This window comes from Cololabis saira, chromosome 11 (genome assembly GCF_033807715.1).
Source record: "Cololabis saira isolate AMF1-May2022 chromosome 11, fColSai1.1, whole genome shotgun sequence".
In the NCBI taxonomy this organism is placed as follows: domain Eukaryota; kingdom Metazoa; phylum Chordata; class Actinopteri; order Beloniformes; family Belonidae; genus Cololabis; species Cololabis saira.
In genome coordinates, this window is record NC_084597.1 from 14,148,515 (window position 1) to 14,165,220 (window position 16,706).

Sequence of the window (16,706 nt, forward strand, 5' to 3'; positions counted from 1 at the left end):
TACAATTTAGCAGACAGACTGGGATTCTTATCTACTGAGATTTGTAATAAATGCACAATTTAAAATAATCTGACCTTCCAAGCATCTCCGAGTCTCTGCACTGATAATGTTGGTGCTGTAATGTTTTTGAAAAAGCAGCTGCATGCAAATTAGTTTCTGCGACAGTAGCCAGAAACTGTTGCCTTCTGAGATTGTTGGTGCACCGAGAAATGATAAGTCAGATTCCAGAGGTAGGTAATCAATTTGGAGTGGCAACCTTCTTTTTATTACTTTTTTATAAGAAATACACCTGTTGAGGGAGAGGTATATAGAATCTTGTCGGTATAAATAACAAGCAGAGACCTTTTTTGCCAACAAAAGAGATCTACAGAGCTACATAGGGAAACAATCAGGTAGCAGAAATGGGCAGGGAAGAGAAACGACAAGACACAGGTCTGAATAATCTGAAGAGATGAGAACTACGAAATTTCAATCTGAACCCGAGACACAAGAAATAAGACATTTAAACTAAAACAGGAACAAAAAAGGAAAGCAGTGGCAATACAAGAAAAAACTAAATGTATCCAAACAATAGAATCAGCAGAAAAAGCTCAATAAACCCAAGATCAGAATCCTATAGTCATAATAATACCCCATGAAGGCAAGTGAAGGCAAGCATATGAGAAAACTATGGTCTTTGTAGCTTTCCAGGGTAGAAGAAGGAAATGAGCCTTTCAATAGATGGGTTACCATTAGGGTGGTGAAACAGAGGAGGCTGGAACTGTATCAGCCATGGTGATGCCACAAAAGTGATGAAACTAGTAGGAACCACTGACCTTGCAACTACCAATCCTTACCACTACGTGGCAGTAATGCACTGATATTAACCATCAATAACAGAAGATGACAGCAAATCAAAGAGGAAAATAAAAAAACATAAGCAAATCAAAAGGATGAGATCAGCATAGATGGAAACTTATATGGTTGTGGCTTCAGTACACTGTTTGGACACATACTTGCTTGTCGTAAAGATTTGCAGCTCTGCTACAGTTTTTACAGTGCAAGAACAAAAGCTTTGAAGAGTTCTTTAACTTTTTTTCATCCTTTTTGTCTGTTTCTTTTGATATAGAAAATACATTTTTAAAGTGTTGTTCTTGACCATCCCCAACTGAGTTGCCTGAATTTGTAGCTCGTGCGGGAAACGGTCTGCCACCCATTAAAGGCGGCTTTGCCCCACCATCTGTATTTTGATTATTTACTGTGTGGAAAGGAGAGCTCTTTTACATTCCACCACAGCTTTGATTTTGCATCAAAGACGGTGGCTGATTTGTTTTTGTTTCAGCTCACTACACCCATCTGTCCCTTCACCCTTAAAATAGAGGAGGAATAAGAGATTTAATGAAAGAAATGGTGCAATTGATCTGTCTTTTATTCTAATGGAAGAAGAGATCAGTCAATTACGGGTCTTCTCATCTTGTTGTTTAAAAGGATAGGCGAACGGGAGAGGTGGAATGGAGTAGAAAGGGTGTTTGTCTTGCAGGTCTGCAGAGAGATTTGCCACCCAAATCCATGTATTCTTAGGCTATATTGATCCCTCACAGCTGTGTAATCAAAAGGTGGATGGCATCCAAACCGTATTGAAATACAGCCAGCAACACAATTAGTAGTCAGGTCTTAATGTGGCAAAGCCTTAATACTGACAATGCGCTATAGACTTTATCTTATTTTAGCAAAAAATAGAATATATCTATATTATTAGAGTAACGATTCCATCACAAAACATAACTTTTAAGTGTACAACAAATTTAAATACAATAGAAACTGATTAAATAAGGAAGTGTTTACAGTTATATTTCCACATATGAAAGCAATGATTGATTGATTGATTTTCCCATCCCTCTGGACACACCTGAATATCACATTTTCCCAATACTGTCAGGCCAAAGAGTTTCTGCATGTAATGTGATGAAAAGAAATTCATGAAACAAAATTAGGACCTCTCCTTAAAACTGAAATATTACCATACTAGATATTAAAAAATATAAATTAAAAGATTTTAGAAAAATATCACAGCACTGTTATGTGGTGATTTGTTAATCTTAGCACAATTATACACTTCGTCTTACAATAATCAATCTTGAAAAGTGACTAAAACATCCTAAGACAAGTGTCTATATCATAATATGTAATATCTTAATGGGGCCCAAAGAACAAGAAAAAATAAAGCTGCAAGCAGCGATGAACGGGCCCTCGCACCCTTGTGCACATTCAGGCGTGCTGCAGTGGAAGCGCTTTTATGACTTGAATGTATGTCTTAAGGCCTGGACATTCAGTGGATGACACCACCCACGACTCTTTATGTCAAACCATTCAAAAGTTATAGCAGAAAATAGGGACTGTCAAATATTGACCAATCAGAAGAAGGGGCGGGGCTAATTAATGCCAATGAAGGTCAAGTTCTCAAAACCGAGTCCAATGACACCACCCACGACTCTATGTCAAACCATTCAAAAGTTATGGACCAATCAGATGAAGTGGGGCGCGCTTTTTGGCGTATATCGTCACCACGGTAACGCTTTTGACTGAATGCGCATTGTTGCAGATGTACATTTTTATGTATAACACACCTGGGTGCACATTACGTTCGGGCGAAGAAGCGGCCAAAGAAATGGCATGAATTGCGCCAAAATTACACAACTAAAATTCAAAATGGCCGACTTCCTGTTTTGTTTTGGCCGTGGCGCCATGAGACTTTTACATGATACAGGTGTGTACCGATTTTCATGCATGTACGTCAAACCGTATTGTGGGTTTTCTAGGGGATGCTGTTGAGCCATTTTGCCACGGCCATTAATGCAAACCATTAAATATCAAATTTTTCGCCAGGCCTGGCTTGCGTGCAAAATTTGGTGACTTTTGGGGCACGTTTAGGGGGGAAAAAATGCCCTCATTTCGTTGGAAAAATAAAAACCAGAAAAATTCCTACAAATACAATAGGGCCTTCGCACTGTAAATGCTCTAAAAAAATACACCCTTAAGAGAGTAAGGGAAAGGAAATGATTTGGCTTTTGCTGAGAGCAGGAATGGGAAACCGCAAAAAGTAAATGATACTTATTAAATTAAAAGTAGGCCTACTTAATAATCCTTAGAAAAACTGCAATTTTACCCTCTGGTGCCTGATATATAAATGAATATCCCGAAAAAATCCTTTTCTTTTTCATTTTATTTAAAGTGTTGATTATATATTGAAAAGAAAAACACTTACCGTGTGTTAACACCAATTTTCCATTAAACAATTTCTAAATATTCATTGTCCTATAATTACGACTGATTTAGGTAAGTTTATGTTTTTTTTATTTAGTTGTTTATATTTTTTAAACTTTTTTGGTTTCTGTAAAACCTGTTTTTTTTCTTCCCTTTTTTGGTTATGGAGTTAAGGGCAGTTCATTAGCCCATCATGAATAGAAGACAAACAAGGACCGTTACAACGCCATTTGGCATCACCAGGGCCCCACCCTGGAGCCAGGCCTGGCGTCGTTGTATGAAGGCGAGCCCCTGGTGGCCAGGGACTTTGCCCGTGAGACCTGCCCGGGCTCAGCCCGTAATAATGACACATCCCACCTTTCAGTAGGCTCACCACAGGCAGGGAGGGCCATGAGAGGCTGGTGCAATGTGGTTTGGGGAGCAATCATGGCAGGGTACCCCGATGACCAAATCCCTGAACCAAAACTTAAACATGAAAGAAATTGCTTTATGCTGCATTAAAGTCGTTGAGCTTCAACTTGACAGGTGTAATGTAAAGGATCACTGTAATTTCTTTTTTTTGTTTAAAATAAAGATAATCATAAAGTGAGACTTTGCTTTAGACTTAGCTAAACATACAGTTTTAGTCTTCAGTTGTGTTTCACACACATTTTCTTCCTTTTTGTTTTCGATAAGGAGTGTTAATGAGGTAAAAGACAACATATGATTAGTTTGTACCAAATTACAGAATGCAAAGATTTGTTTGTATTCATTTAAGGAATCTGCCGTGCAAACATTTTAAATCAACCTATGGCTAAAGATAAGCACACCACATACCCCTGTCAAACTCAGTTTTCAAAGTTAACAAACTCCTTACTATGTGAATTTAATAAAATCAAAGTGGGTGGCTGTAAATTTCCCTGGCACCGGTAAGATTCTCTTTTTAATTTTTTACAAAAAAGAAAAAAAATCACTCTCCCCCCAGTTAAAACAGTGATTTTTAATGATTCTGATCCTTAATTTTTGTTATTTATAAAAAGTGGAGATCACAATCAGAATCCCATTTATTCGCCAGGGTTTTGCCAACAAAAAAGTGTATGTGATTCTGGCAGACTTTCTAAAGGTTCATCACAAAGTAAAATGAAATTAAAGCTGCAAGCAGCGTTGATCGGGCCCTCGCACTCCTGGCCAACGCCCCTCCCTCCAGGTCCCCCCAAAAAGAGAATATTCAAAATACGATAAATGTAAAAAAAAATAAATAAACAAGATTTATCTTCTCATTACAAGCAAAATATCTTGTTCCACTGGCAGATTCTACTTATTTGAAGTGAAAATCTACTTGAAACAGGTGAAAATTGTTGTTTTTTCCAGTGATGAGTCTCTTTTTAAGTGTAATGAGATTTCTTTTGACTAAAATGAGACATTTTAACTAGAAATAAGACAAATATTCTTGTTAGGATTTTGAGTTTTTGCAGTGATCCATTTTACTTATCCTGTGAAGGACAGAGTCATATTGATAAGTTCAGAAAACTGTTTTTTTTTGTTGTGTTTTGATGTATTTGATTTAAGCCCAGTGGATATTTAAAGCTTACAGAAGGCTGCATTTAACTGCTGCTATGTCATTCCTGCAGTATTTCTGCAGCTGTTTTGGTCAGTGCTATTATTTGTAATATATTATATTATTTGTAATCAGAACAAATTATCTGTCCCCATATGATAAAATCCCCATCCCCCCTGATTTTTTTTTACAACTCGAGTACTGGCTGCGGTTCTGTTTAAAGCCGGTCAGACACTGTGCCATTGCCGGCTCGTTTTGAATAAATTTTACTCTCGTGCGACTATTTTTTGGATCGGGCCAGATTTCGACCCAATCGTTGGTCGTGCCTCGTGCAGTAAACGTGGGGTAACGATGAGAGAGTAACACGACGAGCTCCCGATCACGAATCGTGTGCTCGCAAGAAAATCCTTTGAAATCCTGGTCGTTCCTCGTGAAGGAATCGCACAGTTGAAGCAGCTACGACTCAATTGGACTCATCCTTTCGCAGAGAGCATGCACAATCTCTGATGTCACATCAAAAACTATTATTTGTAGTTTAAAGAAGAGGTTTTCAACTGGTTTTGTCCCAGGGACCAACATTATAACCAAGGAGCAACTTGTTTTATTTTGCACCTTGATTTTAAATGAAAGTATGGGCCTATATAGGCTATTTATTAACATCAGTGTATGTAAAATGAAATAAAATAAAAGTTAGAGCATGCATCAATCTCTCTCAGTCTCGTTTCAGACAGCAATAGCCAGGCTTTGTAAACTGGCCGATATCTAATACCAATTTTGTATCTCTGATGTGCATTAGTGACTTAATGCATAAGGCTTGAGAAAAATTGTCTATGACTTTGTAAAACAAATAGTCATGCATTATCATACAGATGTAAATATTTGTTGTTAACTGCACAGACTGAACAACACTGACTACGTTCACACAGACCCTGATCACCTTAAAGGGAAAGTTCGTTTTTTTACAACCTGGACCTTATTTCTGGCATTTTTTATGGTCGTATACTCACCCAGGCAAGTTTGGTGTCATTTGGAGTCCTTCGGAAGATATTAGGGGTTAAATCAGAAATAAATCAGTTTGTAAACAAGACCTCTGAACTGCATGACGTCATCTCTGTGCGCGCACTCTGTCCTCCGTTCAGTGAGCTCTTCAGCCGTATACTCTGGCTCAAAACGGTAAGGACGTCCATCATATTCAAAGTCGTCGTCCACAACCTCAGAATTTGACAAATATTCAGACATGTTTCAAATAACTAACAGTAAACTAACAGTAGCGAACTCCAGCTGTACACAGAGCTGCGTCTGCGATGCGCGCACAGAGATGACGTCATGAGTTCAGAGGTCTTGTTTACAAACTGATTTATTTGTTACACACACAGCCCCGGATGTAGACAACAGGTCTTGGAAGCAGATCTAGTGATTCATAAAAGAAATGAACGAGTTTCGCGGCAATCATGTGTTATTTAGACGCTGCATCGTCTGTGTCCCGCGGTGCCCCCATGCGCTACCATTATATGGAGAAGCGGCTCGCAAAAAACTCCTAATATCTTCCGAAGGACTCCAAATGACACCAAACACCTCTGGGTGAGTATACAACCATAAAAAATTCCAGAAATAAGGTCCAGGTTGTAAAAAACCGAACTTTCCCTTTAAACTGCATGTATACGGGTCAAATCCCGACCCTGAGGAGTTTATAGCGGTGTCTGATAGAGGTTACGTTTTAAAAATGATATAAACATTCACCAGTTTAAGAAAAAAAAGTAAAATTGAGGACTAAGGTTTGCAAAGTAAACATGGTCATTGTCATCCTTTTATTATCTCTCTTCTTTTCTCTAAGTGTTGATTACTTTGATATTTGTCTTTGTCCAGGATTGTTGCCTTATCACTTCTGAGTAATTACCATGAGGTACACTCTTTATGTTTCCCTAAAGTTTGCATTTAGTTAGATTTCTAATGGTGTACTTAGAACAGACTTTACGATAGTCAGGAAGCTGTTAATTACTTTTTGCCATCTTTCTTTTGAGAAGCATCTTTAGCCTTTGCTCTTTGCTGTTTCGCTGTACTTCACTCCTCTTTTGTAAATGTATTCCATTAAGTAATTAAAAGATTACAGTTTATTTTTTATTTTTCCATCTGGTTTGTTAATTTCACTCCCGTCTGAGTTGAGAGTCTTAACATGCCCCTTGAGCACACCCATTATGCTTCAAATACTTCAACGGTTTGACATACTGTGAGCAGTATATTGGCACAACAAAGAACATTTTCTAATTATATTATATCCAAAATGTGGCAACACTTTAAAAGTCATCTGAGAGGATCCACACAATTCATAGAAATGCAGCAGGTGCTCAGCATCCAAAGCTCCACTAAACCGATCATAATGTGATTAATTCTCTGTTTTGGACATTTATTTTTCATGAATTATGTAGCAGCACGACAGTTTTAACAAGTCGTTTTTGTAGCTGAGCAATGAGGGAATATTCTGATATTAAAACAAAACTTTAATTAGAGACCAAACAACATGAACTGAAGCAGTTTTGAGTTTGAACGCAAAATATTTTTGCGGCAAAACAACATTACGTGTTAGCATGACTTTTAAGCCTCTGACGAGACTCAACAACATCATTCAACTTAAGTGATGGTGCATATAAGGACCTTACAGATAAACTGAGGTTATTTTAAGTTTTTATGTGTAGAGGTCTATAAAAGGGACTGTTTGTACACAAATCTCTGTTTAGGCGCCGCCATCTCGTTAGTCTGTACAAGTGTACAACTTGACAGCTGATGTCACACAAACTATTGTCAAAAGATGGAAAAGAATGAACGTTCTTAGCCTTTAATTTCTATTAGTTGACTTGAACAGACCTACCACCAGACATCTGTGACTGGACAGAGATTGCCGATGACACCCAGCTCTTGCTTTCCTTCCAACCTGGCGACACTGCCGTCTCAATGCGAATATCGGCCTGTCTTTCTGATATCTCTGCTTGGATGAAGGACCGTCACCTTCAGCTAAATCTGTCCAAGACTGAGCTTATTGTCTGTCCAGCCAGTGATTCCTCACCTCCTCAGATAAGCGTGCAACTGGATTCCACTACACTTGTACCCCAATTTTCTGCTAGGAATCTTGGTGTTACATTAGACAGCCAGCTGACCTTTAAGGACCATGTTGCCTCGGTTATACATTCATCTGGATCAAACAGGTTTTTTTTTTTTTTTACTCAAAAAACCTCTTGCTTCACTTCACATACTTTGTCTTTAAAATCTTCTCCTTCTGTGGCCATGAGTCTGTTTTGTTTTTTTCAAGATTAAAGCACAAGTTCACCAAACGGACAATGATTCCCTTTCTTCCTCTCTTGATTTTCAGACTAGACCTGCTTTCCAACTCTTGTATTTTTTTTTTTATTTTCGTAATCCAACATAAACTGGAGAGAAGATGCACTTATATCTGCATTAATGCTCATGTTCATAAATTTAAAGAATGTGAGCTCAGTCTTCCATTCCAAACCCAGACTACTATCCGGACCTATCCGGACAAGCAGAGATTGGCCAAAGTAGTACAGTGGTGTATTTCTGTGAAGGTATCCATCATAAAAGGACAGTCTAATAATCGCTTAGCTACAAAACTGGGCTGCAGCTGTGTTTTCTTGGACGGAGCTCATACAATTTTTTTTTTTTTAAGAACCAGATAGGAGGTAAAGCAATGTAATACTTGCTGGTCGGGAAAAAAAGGGGGGGGAGACAAAAAAAAAGAAGATTCTTGTGTTTGTTGGAAGAAATCCAGAGAGGTCCTTTTGGACTGAGGGTTAAGAGGCTCTTGCTAAGCCACTGACATATTTCTTTTTTCACTCACTTTCTTTTTATTGTTGTCCCAGCAGGACAGAAGGAGGACAATCTCTGAAGCCAAATCCAGTTCTTCCTCTTTCAAGCAACTGTTTGTCATCTTACTGACAGGAGCCTGCTACACAATGTGCCAAACCCATAACAGCACTAAAGCTAATCCAATAGTGCATTCAATTCCTATTTTTACTTGCTGCAGATGCACATGAACCTCACACTGCAGAGATGAGCAGAACATGTCGTGCTAATCCTGCTGCTCTGTGCAGTTTAGTGTATGCTCGAGAGCTGATGTCGCTTCACCCCTGCTGTCTACCCTTCTACTTCTCCAAGCTGAAATTGGATTGGCTCTTAAGAAAAAGACGATTCTTTCGACTCTGCAGGAGGTTGCGAAGCCATCGCCCATTCAAAGTGTGAGTGGTTTATGAGAGGGGAGGTTTTTTATCAGGAGACAGCATCTGGCAACGGAAAAAGTGTGCGTTATGGTGGAACGGGGGTGGACTTGAGGTGTGCGTTGAGGCGGAGAGAGTACTTGTCAGCTTCATCACCCCATTTTCCTCCTGAATCATAAATCTTAGTGACGTTCAGCATACAAATAATTGCAGATACATCATGCTACACTTCAGGTAACAGACACCATCCAGTGGGTTCGGACTCAGGCTCCATTTAAATGTTTCAAAGTTTTGGCATAAACTGTATATACATTTACAAGGAGGAATGACATTTAACTGTGCTAAATGTAAATCACCTTTAACTTGATTTGTTAGAGGTATATGGTAAACTGAGTACTCTGGCAGGCCTAAAAATCACAGCTATACTGAGGTTGTGGGATATTACTTCCTTCTCTGAGTTTGGAAGTTGTTTCTGGTTCTGCGAGGTTACACTTTGTACTATCCATATATTCCAAGTTACTCATCTTATTTAATAAGGTGGAGGAGGACAGCTTTCACAAAGGTGCTTCCCTAGCTTTGTCAAATATAGTTTCACTCAGTTTAAGGAGGAAGGTCAGACAGAAGAATGTGTCATCATCATTAGTGTAGACTTTACAACGGGTCATGAATAAAGGCTGATTGATGCAATCCAATGTGCCTTCTGAAATTGAGCTAAATTGTTCTTATGATATAGACTCACTTCACGGAGTGAACTTTTATTGTGTTGTGAAGATGAGGAGTAAAAATAGCAGGGCTCAGTAATGAATAGTGGAAAGAAATGAAATGATCAGTGGGAGTTTGGATATGTTTTCCACATCCCCTGAATCAGATATTGACAGTCATAAAAAAAGAAAAAGTAAGTACTAAAAACATGTTTTCTCATCATTTCACTCATGCTGGGCTCAATTACTGCTGTTGCTTCTCCTAGAAGCTGTTTTTGCTGTTGTTCTTTGCTCAGCTTTAATCAATAGTAATGCGGTAATAACTACTACTACTACTACTACTGCTACTGCTACTACTACTACTACTACTACTACTACTACTACTACTACTACTACTGTCATTTAGCAGATGCTTTTATCCAAAGCGACTTACATCTGAGAGAACAAACACACCATTTCGCCCAGGGAGCACTTAGGGTTAAGCCCACCTCTGTAGCAACTAGACTACCACCCCCATAATAAGCATGCATATCATGTTCATTTACAGTATTTTAAACATTTGGAGCAAAAAATGCACGTGGCCACAATGCAAATCAAGACTGTGATTTTAACCTTTTTTTTTTTTGTTTAGGGGGATGTGTTTTATTAAAGGCTAAAATATGAGCTTTTACCTTTCCTTGTGGTCTGTTACCACATGCAACATGTTTTGTTTGTTTATAAATGATTTGAATTATCTTTTCTCAATGTGGATGTGCTCATTGACCTTTTAACAAAACTTCCAATAAACGCAAATCTTGGTTTAATCTCTGGAAATAGTCATTCCTTTTCCAAGAACAAAAGGTTAAAATCCATACATCCATCCATCCATTTTCTATACCCGCTTTATCCTTTTCAGGGTCACAGGGGTCTGCTGGAGCCTATCCCAGCTCATTACAGGCATCACAGGGCCACATATACAGACAAACAATCATGCACTCACACCTACGGGCAATTTAGAGTCATCAATTAACCTAGTATGCATGTTTTTGGACTGTGGGAGGAAGCCGGAGTACCTGGAGGAAACCCACGCAGGCAAACTGCACACAGAAAGACCCCCACTGGGCCCGGGAGTTGAACCAGGAACCTTCTTGTTGTGAGACAACAGTGGTAACCACTAAGCCACCGTGTTGCCTTAAACACACATATGTTACCCTTAATTTGATACCAGTATTATTCAACTATGCCTTGTTCCTGCTTAGATACACTTAATTTAAAATGATCTTATTTTCAAACAGTACTCTCAAAAATTAGCCACATTAGGGTGGTTGAAAATGTTGGCATGCATTTGAACTGATCAGCAACAACCATCTCAGGGGGATTCATCATTGATTTCTGCGCAGGGTAGATAATTTGCCAGCTGTAGAGGCAGGCAATATTTTTCACCTAATATGAGTCACATCAAGTGACCTTTCACCCACATCTTCCCATTCTACAGATCTTTCTTTTTTTCATATTCACATGACGTTGTATGTAATAATAATAATAATAATATAATAATGACTTGGATTTATATAGCACCCTTCAAGGCACCCAGAGCGCTTTACAGAAATCATTATTCATTCATACACATCCTCACTGGTGTTGGTAAGCTACCTTTTGTAGCCACAGCTGCCCTGGGGCAGACTGACAGAAGCGTGGCTGCCTAACGGCCCCTCCGACCACCACCAAGCATTCATACACATTCACACGTGGTGGCCTTTTTGCCATCACAAGCAACCGAATCAAAGACAGAAATGCAAATAATGCCAACATTTCTTACAGCAGGTACAGCCACTTATAAACACAGACAACATCAAAGATCTTCAGTAATTAATAGGCATAAAAGTCTCCAAAAAGGTTTTCAATTTTAGAAGAGAAACGTAATACACATGGATTGATGCAAACATGCATCTTCACAACCCAGTCAAAGAGAAAGGAGTGGCTATATTAAGTGTTTTATTTCGTCACTTTTATCTAGACTTTACTGTGCCCACCCCTCACAGACTCACCCTCAAGAGGCTGACATTAATTCAGCACAAACCTCTCTGGGCTACATCAATGTTAATCAGAGCTAAACATAACACTACACTCACTTCAACTGCTTTGAAAAATGCTTAAAGGCAGGCATATACATGGATGGCTACAGGATGTTTGTTTGTGTAAATGTGTGTGCAGTGGAGGGGCTTTAATGGTGAAGTCAGCGCTTAAAGCGGTGCCTGGGAGCATTATATGCAGTTATACATTTTACAGGAAGTTATAAAGCACTGTTAAGAGGCCACGAGAGCAGGACAATAACACTGGTTTTCAGGATAAAGGTAATCACATAGTGCTTAGTGAAGTAAAATAGCTAGCCATGGCTGCCTGAGCCAAACTACAGTCACTAAAGCTTGCCTAAGGGTGTGTGACCGCAGGCTCTGTATCTAAACTCATCATTCTTAAAGGCTGATGCTTCTTCTCGTTGCTCTGCTTGTTTATTCATGCCACCCATAACAGTCTCAGTTTAGAGGGCTTTACTGTCCCAAGAAGGCTGAGTTTCAAAATCCATCAAAGCAAGGGCGTCTCCATCTTCTTGGAGATTCAGCTTTTGAGAAAACAATTTGTCTCAAAACATGTCAAGCCAGCTTAACCTGTACTTTCAAAAACTGTACCTGTCTTCCACCTCTAATGCATTTTTGAATGCATTTAGTGGCGTAGACTGTGTAAAAAGAACTGGACAAGCCCTTCTGTGATGTCACCCAGAGAATTTGGGGGACATTTTTTTTATGGGGGCGGAGGATCGCTTATTGGCCTTTATTGAAAGGTGGATGACATTCAGTAAAAAGTAAAGGATCAAAGAGCAAGAGTCAAACCTGGACAGTCCCTGCTAACCCCATTGAGCAGTGCTTCAGGCTATATATATTTATTTTGGAGGACACATTTTAACATCGGGTCAGTGGAGAGTGACTCACTTTTGGAACCAGCTCCTAGTTGTCATTCAGAGAACTGCAGCTTTTGACACTTGCATGTGCAATTGATTCATTTTTAAAATGAGAAATTGCACTTACATTTATGCATGTCCCAGAGTTTCTTATTGTACTGAAACCTGAAAGCTGTTCTTTAATTGGAGGACACTTTGGATTAAAGTGCCTGCTAAATGTTTACATGCACTTTCAATTGTGTGAAAATGCTCAACAGCAGGTTTTCAAACTGACTTGGGAAATGTATAAAATACTGAAAAAGAGGTTGATGCAAAATAACATTTGTAATATTTTATAATGTAATGTAATAAGTGTATCCTAGAGAAAGGGTGGAGTAAAATCTTGAGAGATCAGATGAGTGATGAGTGCATTGCACTATTGTGTTTGGTGCCTAGCAACAATTGAGCTGATGATGCAGGTGAGTTCCTATGGTAGCCCACACGAACAAATGCTCACAGCCAATGAGTCAGTGTCTGTGGTACCTAACGTCACATTTACAGCAACGCATCCACTACACGTCTGTTGCTAACAAGAACTTCAATCGCTCCTTTTTTACTTCTACTGCTCTATCTGCAGTCTGCTTGTATGGTGTGCAAGTAGATAAAGAGGCAATGCACAACTGAACATGTTCCTCTCGACAGCAAGGATTCAGTGAAACCCATATCACTACATTCCTGATATTCCTGTTGTGTCCATTTCCCTTATCAGTAAACAAACATTAGGATGGAAAAAAGAAAAATATGGTTTACACTTCTTCCTAATTGCTATCATTTTTGCTCCAGCCCTAAAACTAGATCTCTCCTTTAGCTCCTTTTGATTTGGTATCCTATTCTGCAAAAAATCAACCACCTGCCCCTATATGTAAGCATCTCTCCCGTGGCCATAGTTACTAATCAAAGAAATTGTTAAAAAGCAAAAATATAAGGAAAAATAATTTTAAAACACTGAAATGGTACATAATCTAAACCAGTCTAGATAAATATTTGAAGAAAAACAGAAAAGATTTAACATTTACGCTTCTGATAAAATTCATGCTCACCTGCAACACCAGGCTTTGGTCAAAGTTGTAAGCACTGGGCCGGCCTTCCAGGGTGGAGAAAGCCACATTTCCTCCAGTGAGTGGAGAGATATCGCTGAACTCGTCTGTACATAAGGCAGTCCTTTCATCATCCCCAGGGCGGATATAACCTTTAGCATCCTTCCCATAGGTCTTTTTGCAAGAAGCGCTGTAATATTGGTAAGGTAACCAAGGCCCATCCTCTTTTGTCCTCTTGTAAATGGCAAAACTCTCCGGCCGACTGGTGTAGAACTTCAGTCGAACATAGGTTATCTCGAAGGCTTTTCCTGTGGAAGACAGATATGATTATCCTTGACTGGAATCATTAAAACAATTTGTAATCAAACTACAGTAGATGTATTGCTGTTATATGGTCAGATGAGGTCTGTTACATAAGAGACTGTGGGTAAAAGTTTAATCCCTAGGAGAAAGGAAAAAAAAACAATTGACATAATTGTGTTAGAAGAATGCTTGATGGACTTCATTTCCTGTGCCTGTGTGCAGGATATATTAACATCAAACCTCCAGGAGTGGAAGAACAAACACGATTATCACTGGGCCCAATGTAAAGCCAGGTCACAAGGAAAAGACACAAAAAGTCTTAAATTGCCATAGTAAATGCGGAACAGAACAAACAAACGGGTACAAAATCATAGAGAAAGAATCAGAGCTTGGGATATAGTCTGATGCAGCGTTTGAGGTGGGGAAGGATGGCAGCCGGCCTTGTCAAAATGCGAGGGACTGATCAAACAAAACATGACCAGTGTGAGGGGCTATGCCACATAAATAAACACAAAGACTCACAGAGAGATTTAACCTAAAACAAGGTTTCTGAGAGTTTTTGATGTCAGGGCTGTGTCAAAAAAAATGCACACTGCAACCTGCACAAGCTCCATCACCCAGCAGTCTTTCTGGGCATGCAGGTATGTGAGTTTTTTTTTTTAAAAGGCACCTTCTCCCCACACACACACCTTCCCCCCTGTGCTCTGGCTCTCATGATGCTCCCACCTCCGACACACCCCCTCCGGTACGGGAGCCAGCCGTACTTTCAAATTCAGAAATGGGAGGCAGGAAGTAGGTGAGGACTGTCCAATCACTGACATTCAGGCAGATTGACCAATTCGGCCCGAACGGCACCTATTGAACCCTATTGTACCCTATTGGACCCTTGTTCTTTCTTTTACAGGAATGTGAAATTCTCCTCTCAGTGCTTTAACAATGACATCATATGTCTCATCATCCATCACTCGATTTCCATGGCCTTGAACGTTACTAACCCAAAGGGCCAGTGTGAACAGGACCAAAATTGTTATGTCCAGTCTCATTGTTCCTTTTCTGTGAATGAAACAAAATTAATTGATTCCTGTTTTTATAAATTTTAGAATCACTAGATTAATGTAAATATTGGTTTATTTTCAACAAATAGGTAATCTGCTTATATTTTAGCGTGTTATGTATGGAGCCAAATCAAGGCCAAAAGTTTTGCTAATTTGAAAATAAAATTTGAACCGGAAAATTCTTTTTTTACAGTTTCAATTTTATTTTTTTCAGTATCAAATCTTTTTTTCCAGTTTCAAATCTTTTTTTTTCAGTTTCACGTCTTTTTTTTCAGTTTCACATCTTTTTTTTTCAGTTTCACTTCTTTTTTTTTCAGTTTCACATTTTTTTTTCAGGTTCAGACTTTTGGCCCCGATCTGGCGTGGGGGGCGTGGCATCAACTGAGAGGGGCGTGGCTTCATGAGTGACAGCAGAACAGAGAAGGCGGGGGACGTTCCTCAGTCATGTTGCCTTCAGGAAACGTAGGTTGCAGAAGTTATCAGTAGAAGTATGATTCAACACTGTTTATAAACTATATTCACGTGATTGGCAGTGGAAACAACTGATATTAGTGACACATTTCTGTTTAAAAAGCTGTTTTAGACCGTACTTGGTAGTATGTGGAAGTGGGAAATGTCAAACTTTAAAGTGTGGCTGTTACAGCTGTACAGTCCGGCATAGTTTATTGCTTTTATACTGCGATTTTTGCCAAGTACGGTCTAAAACAGCTTTTTAAACAGAAATGTGTCACTAATATCAGTTTTTTCCACTGCCAATCACGTGAATATGGTGTATATACAGTGTTGAATCATACTTCTACTGATAACTTCTGCAACCTACGTTTCCTGAAGGCAACATGACTGAGGAACGTTCCCCGTCTTCTCTGTTCTGCTGTCACTCATGATGCCACGCCCCTCACAGTTGATGCCACGCCCCCCACGCCAGATCGGGGCCAAAAGTCTGAACCTGAAAAAAAAATTTGAAACTGAAAAAAAAGAAGTGAAACTGAAAAAAAAGATGTGAAACTGAAAAAAAAAGATTTGAAACTGAAAAAAGATTTGAAACTGAAATAAAAAGATTTGAAACTGAAAAAAAGATCTGATACTGAAAAAAATAAAATTGAAACTGTAAAAAAGAATTTTCAGGTTCAAATTTTATTTTCAAATTAGCAAAACTTTTGGCCTTGATTTGGCTCCATAGTTATGCACCTATACAGTCTGATACAGGTCCTTGACGAACCTCTACCTGTTGCTGGTTGATAGAGCCACAGATGACCAATTGAAAACATAGAGCAGAGGAAACTTGCTTGATGATAAGGTGTTTGCTCAGTGGAAAACACTATAAAGAATGAAATCAACATTCATTTTTTGTGTGGTTTACTGGGGACTGTGGTAGATTAGCTACTTTTCTTTTTTTCTCCACAGGGTTTGTACAAAGTACATGAGACTTCAGCTGCCAGCTAAAACATAAGGTGGATGGCTTGGTTTAACAAAGATATTAATTATGGGCATGCCATGTAGTGGCATGACCATATTGCAATCGTCCAGAATGGCCCAAAGAGCAATGTTGCATTTTGCTAACAAGCTAAAGTCGCAAAAATCCCACTGCGCACCAGCGGGTGTACAGCATGACCCAGCTGTGATGTGGGAA

At 39.1% G+C, this 16,706-nt stretch overlaps 1 protein-coding gene across 1 annotated transcript in view; it reads right to left on the bottom strand.

Moving 5' to 3' along the window:
• The window catches only part of lamc3 (laminin, gamma 3), a 265,101-nt gene that overhangs the window by 233,143 nt on the left and 15,252 nt on the right, over positions 1-16,706 (bottom strand). Inside the window, exon 2 of the mRNA XM_061733782.1 lies at positions 13,722-14,026. Within this exon, the coding sequence (XP_061589766.1) occupies positions 13,722-14,026 (305 nt within the window). The remainder of the gene's footprint in view (positions 1-13,721; positions 14,027-16,706) is intronic.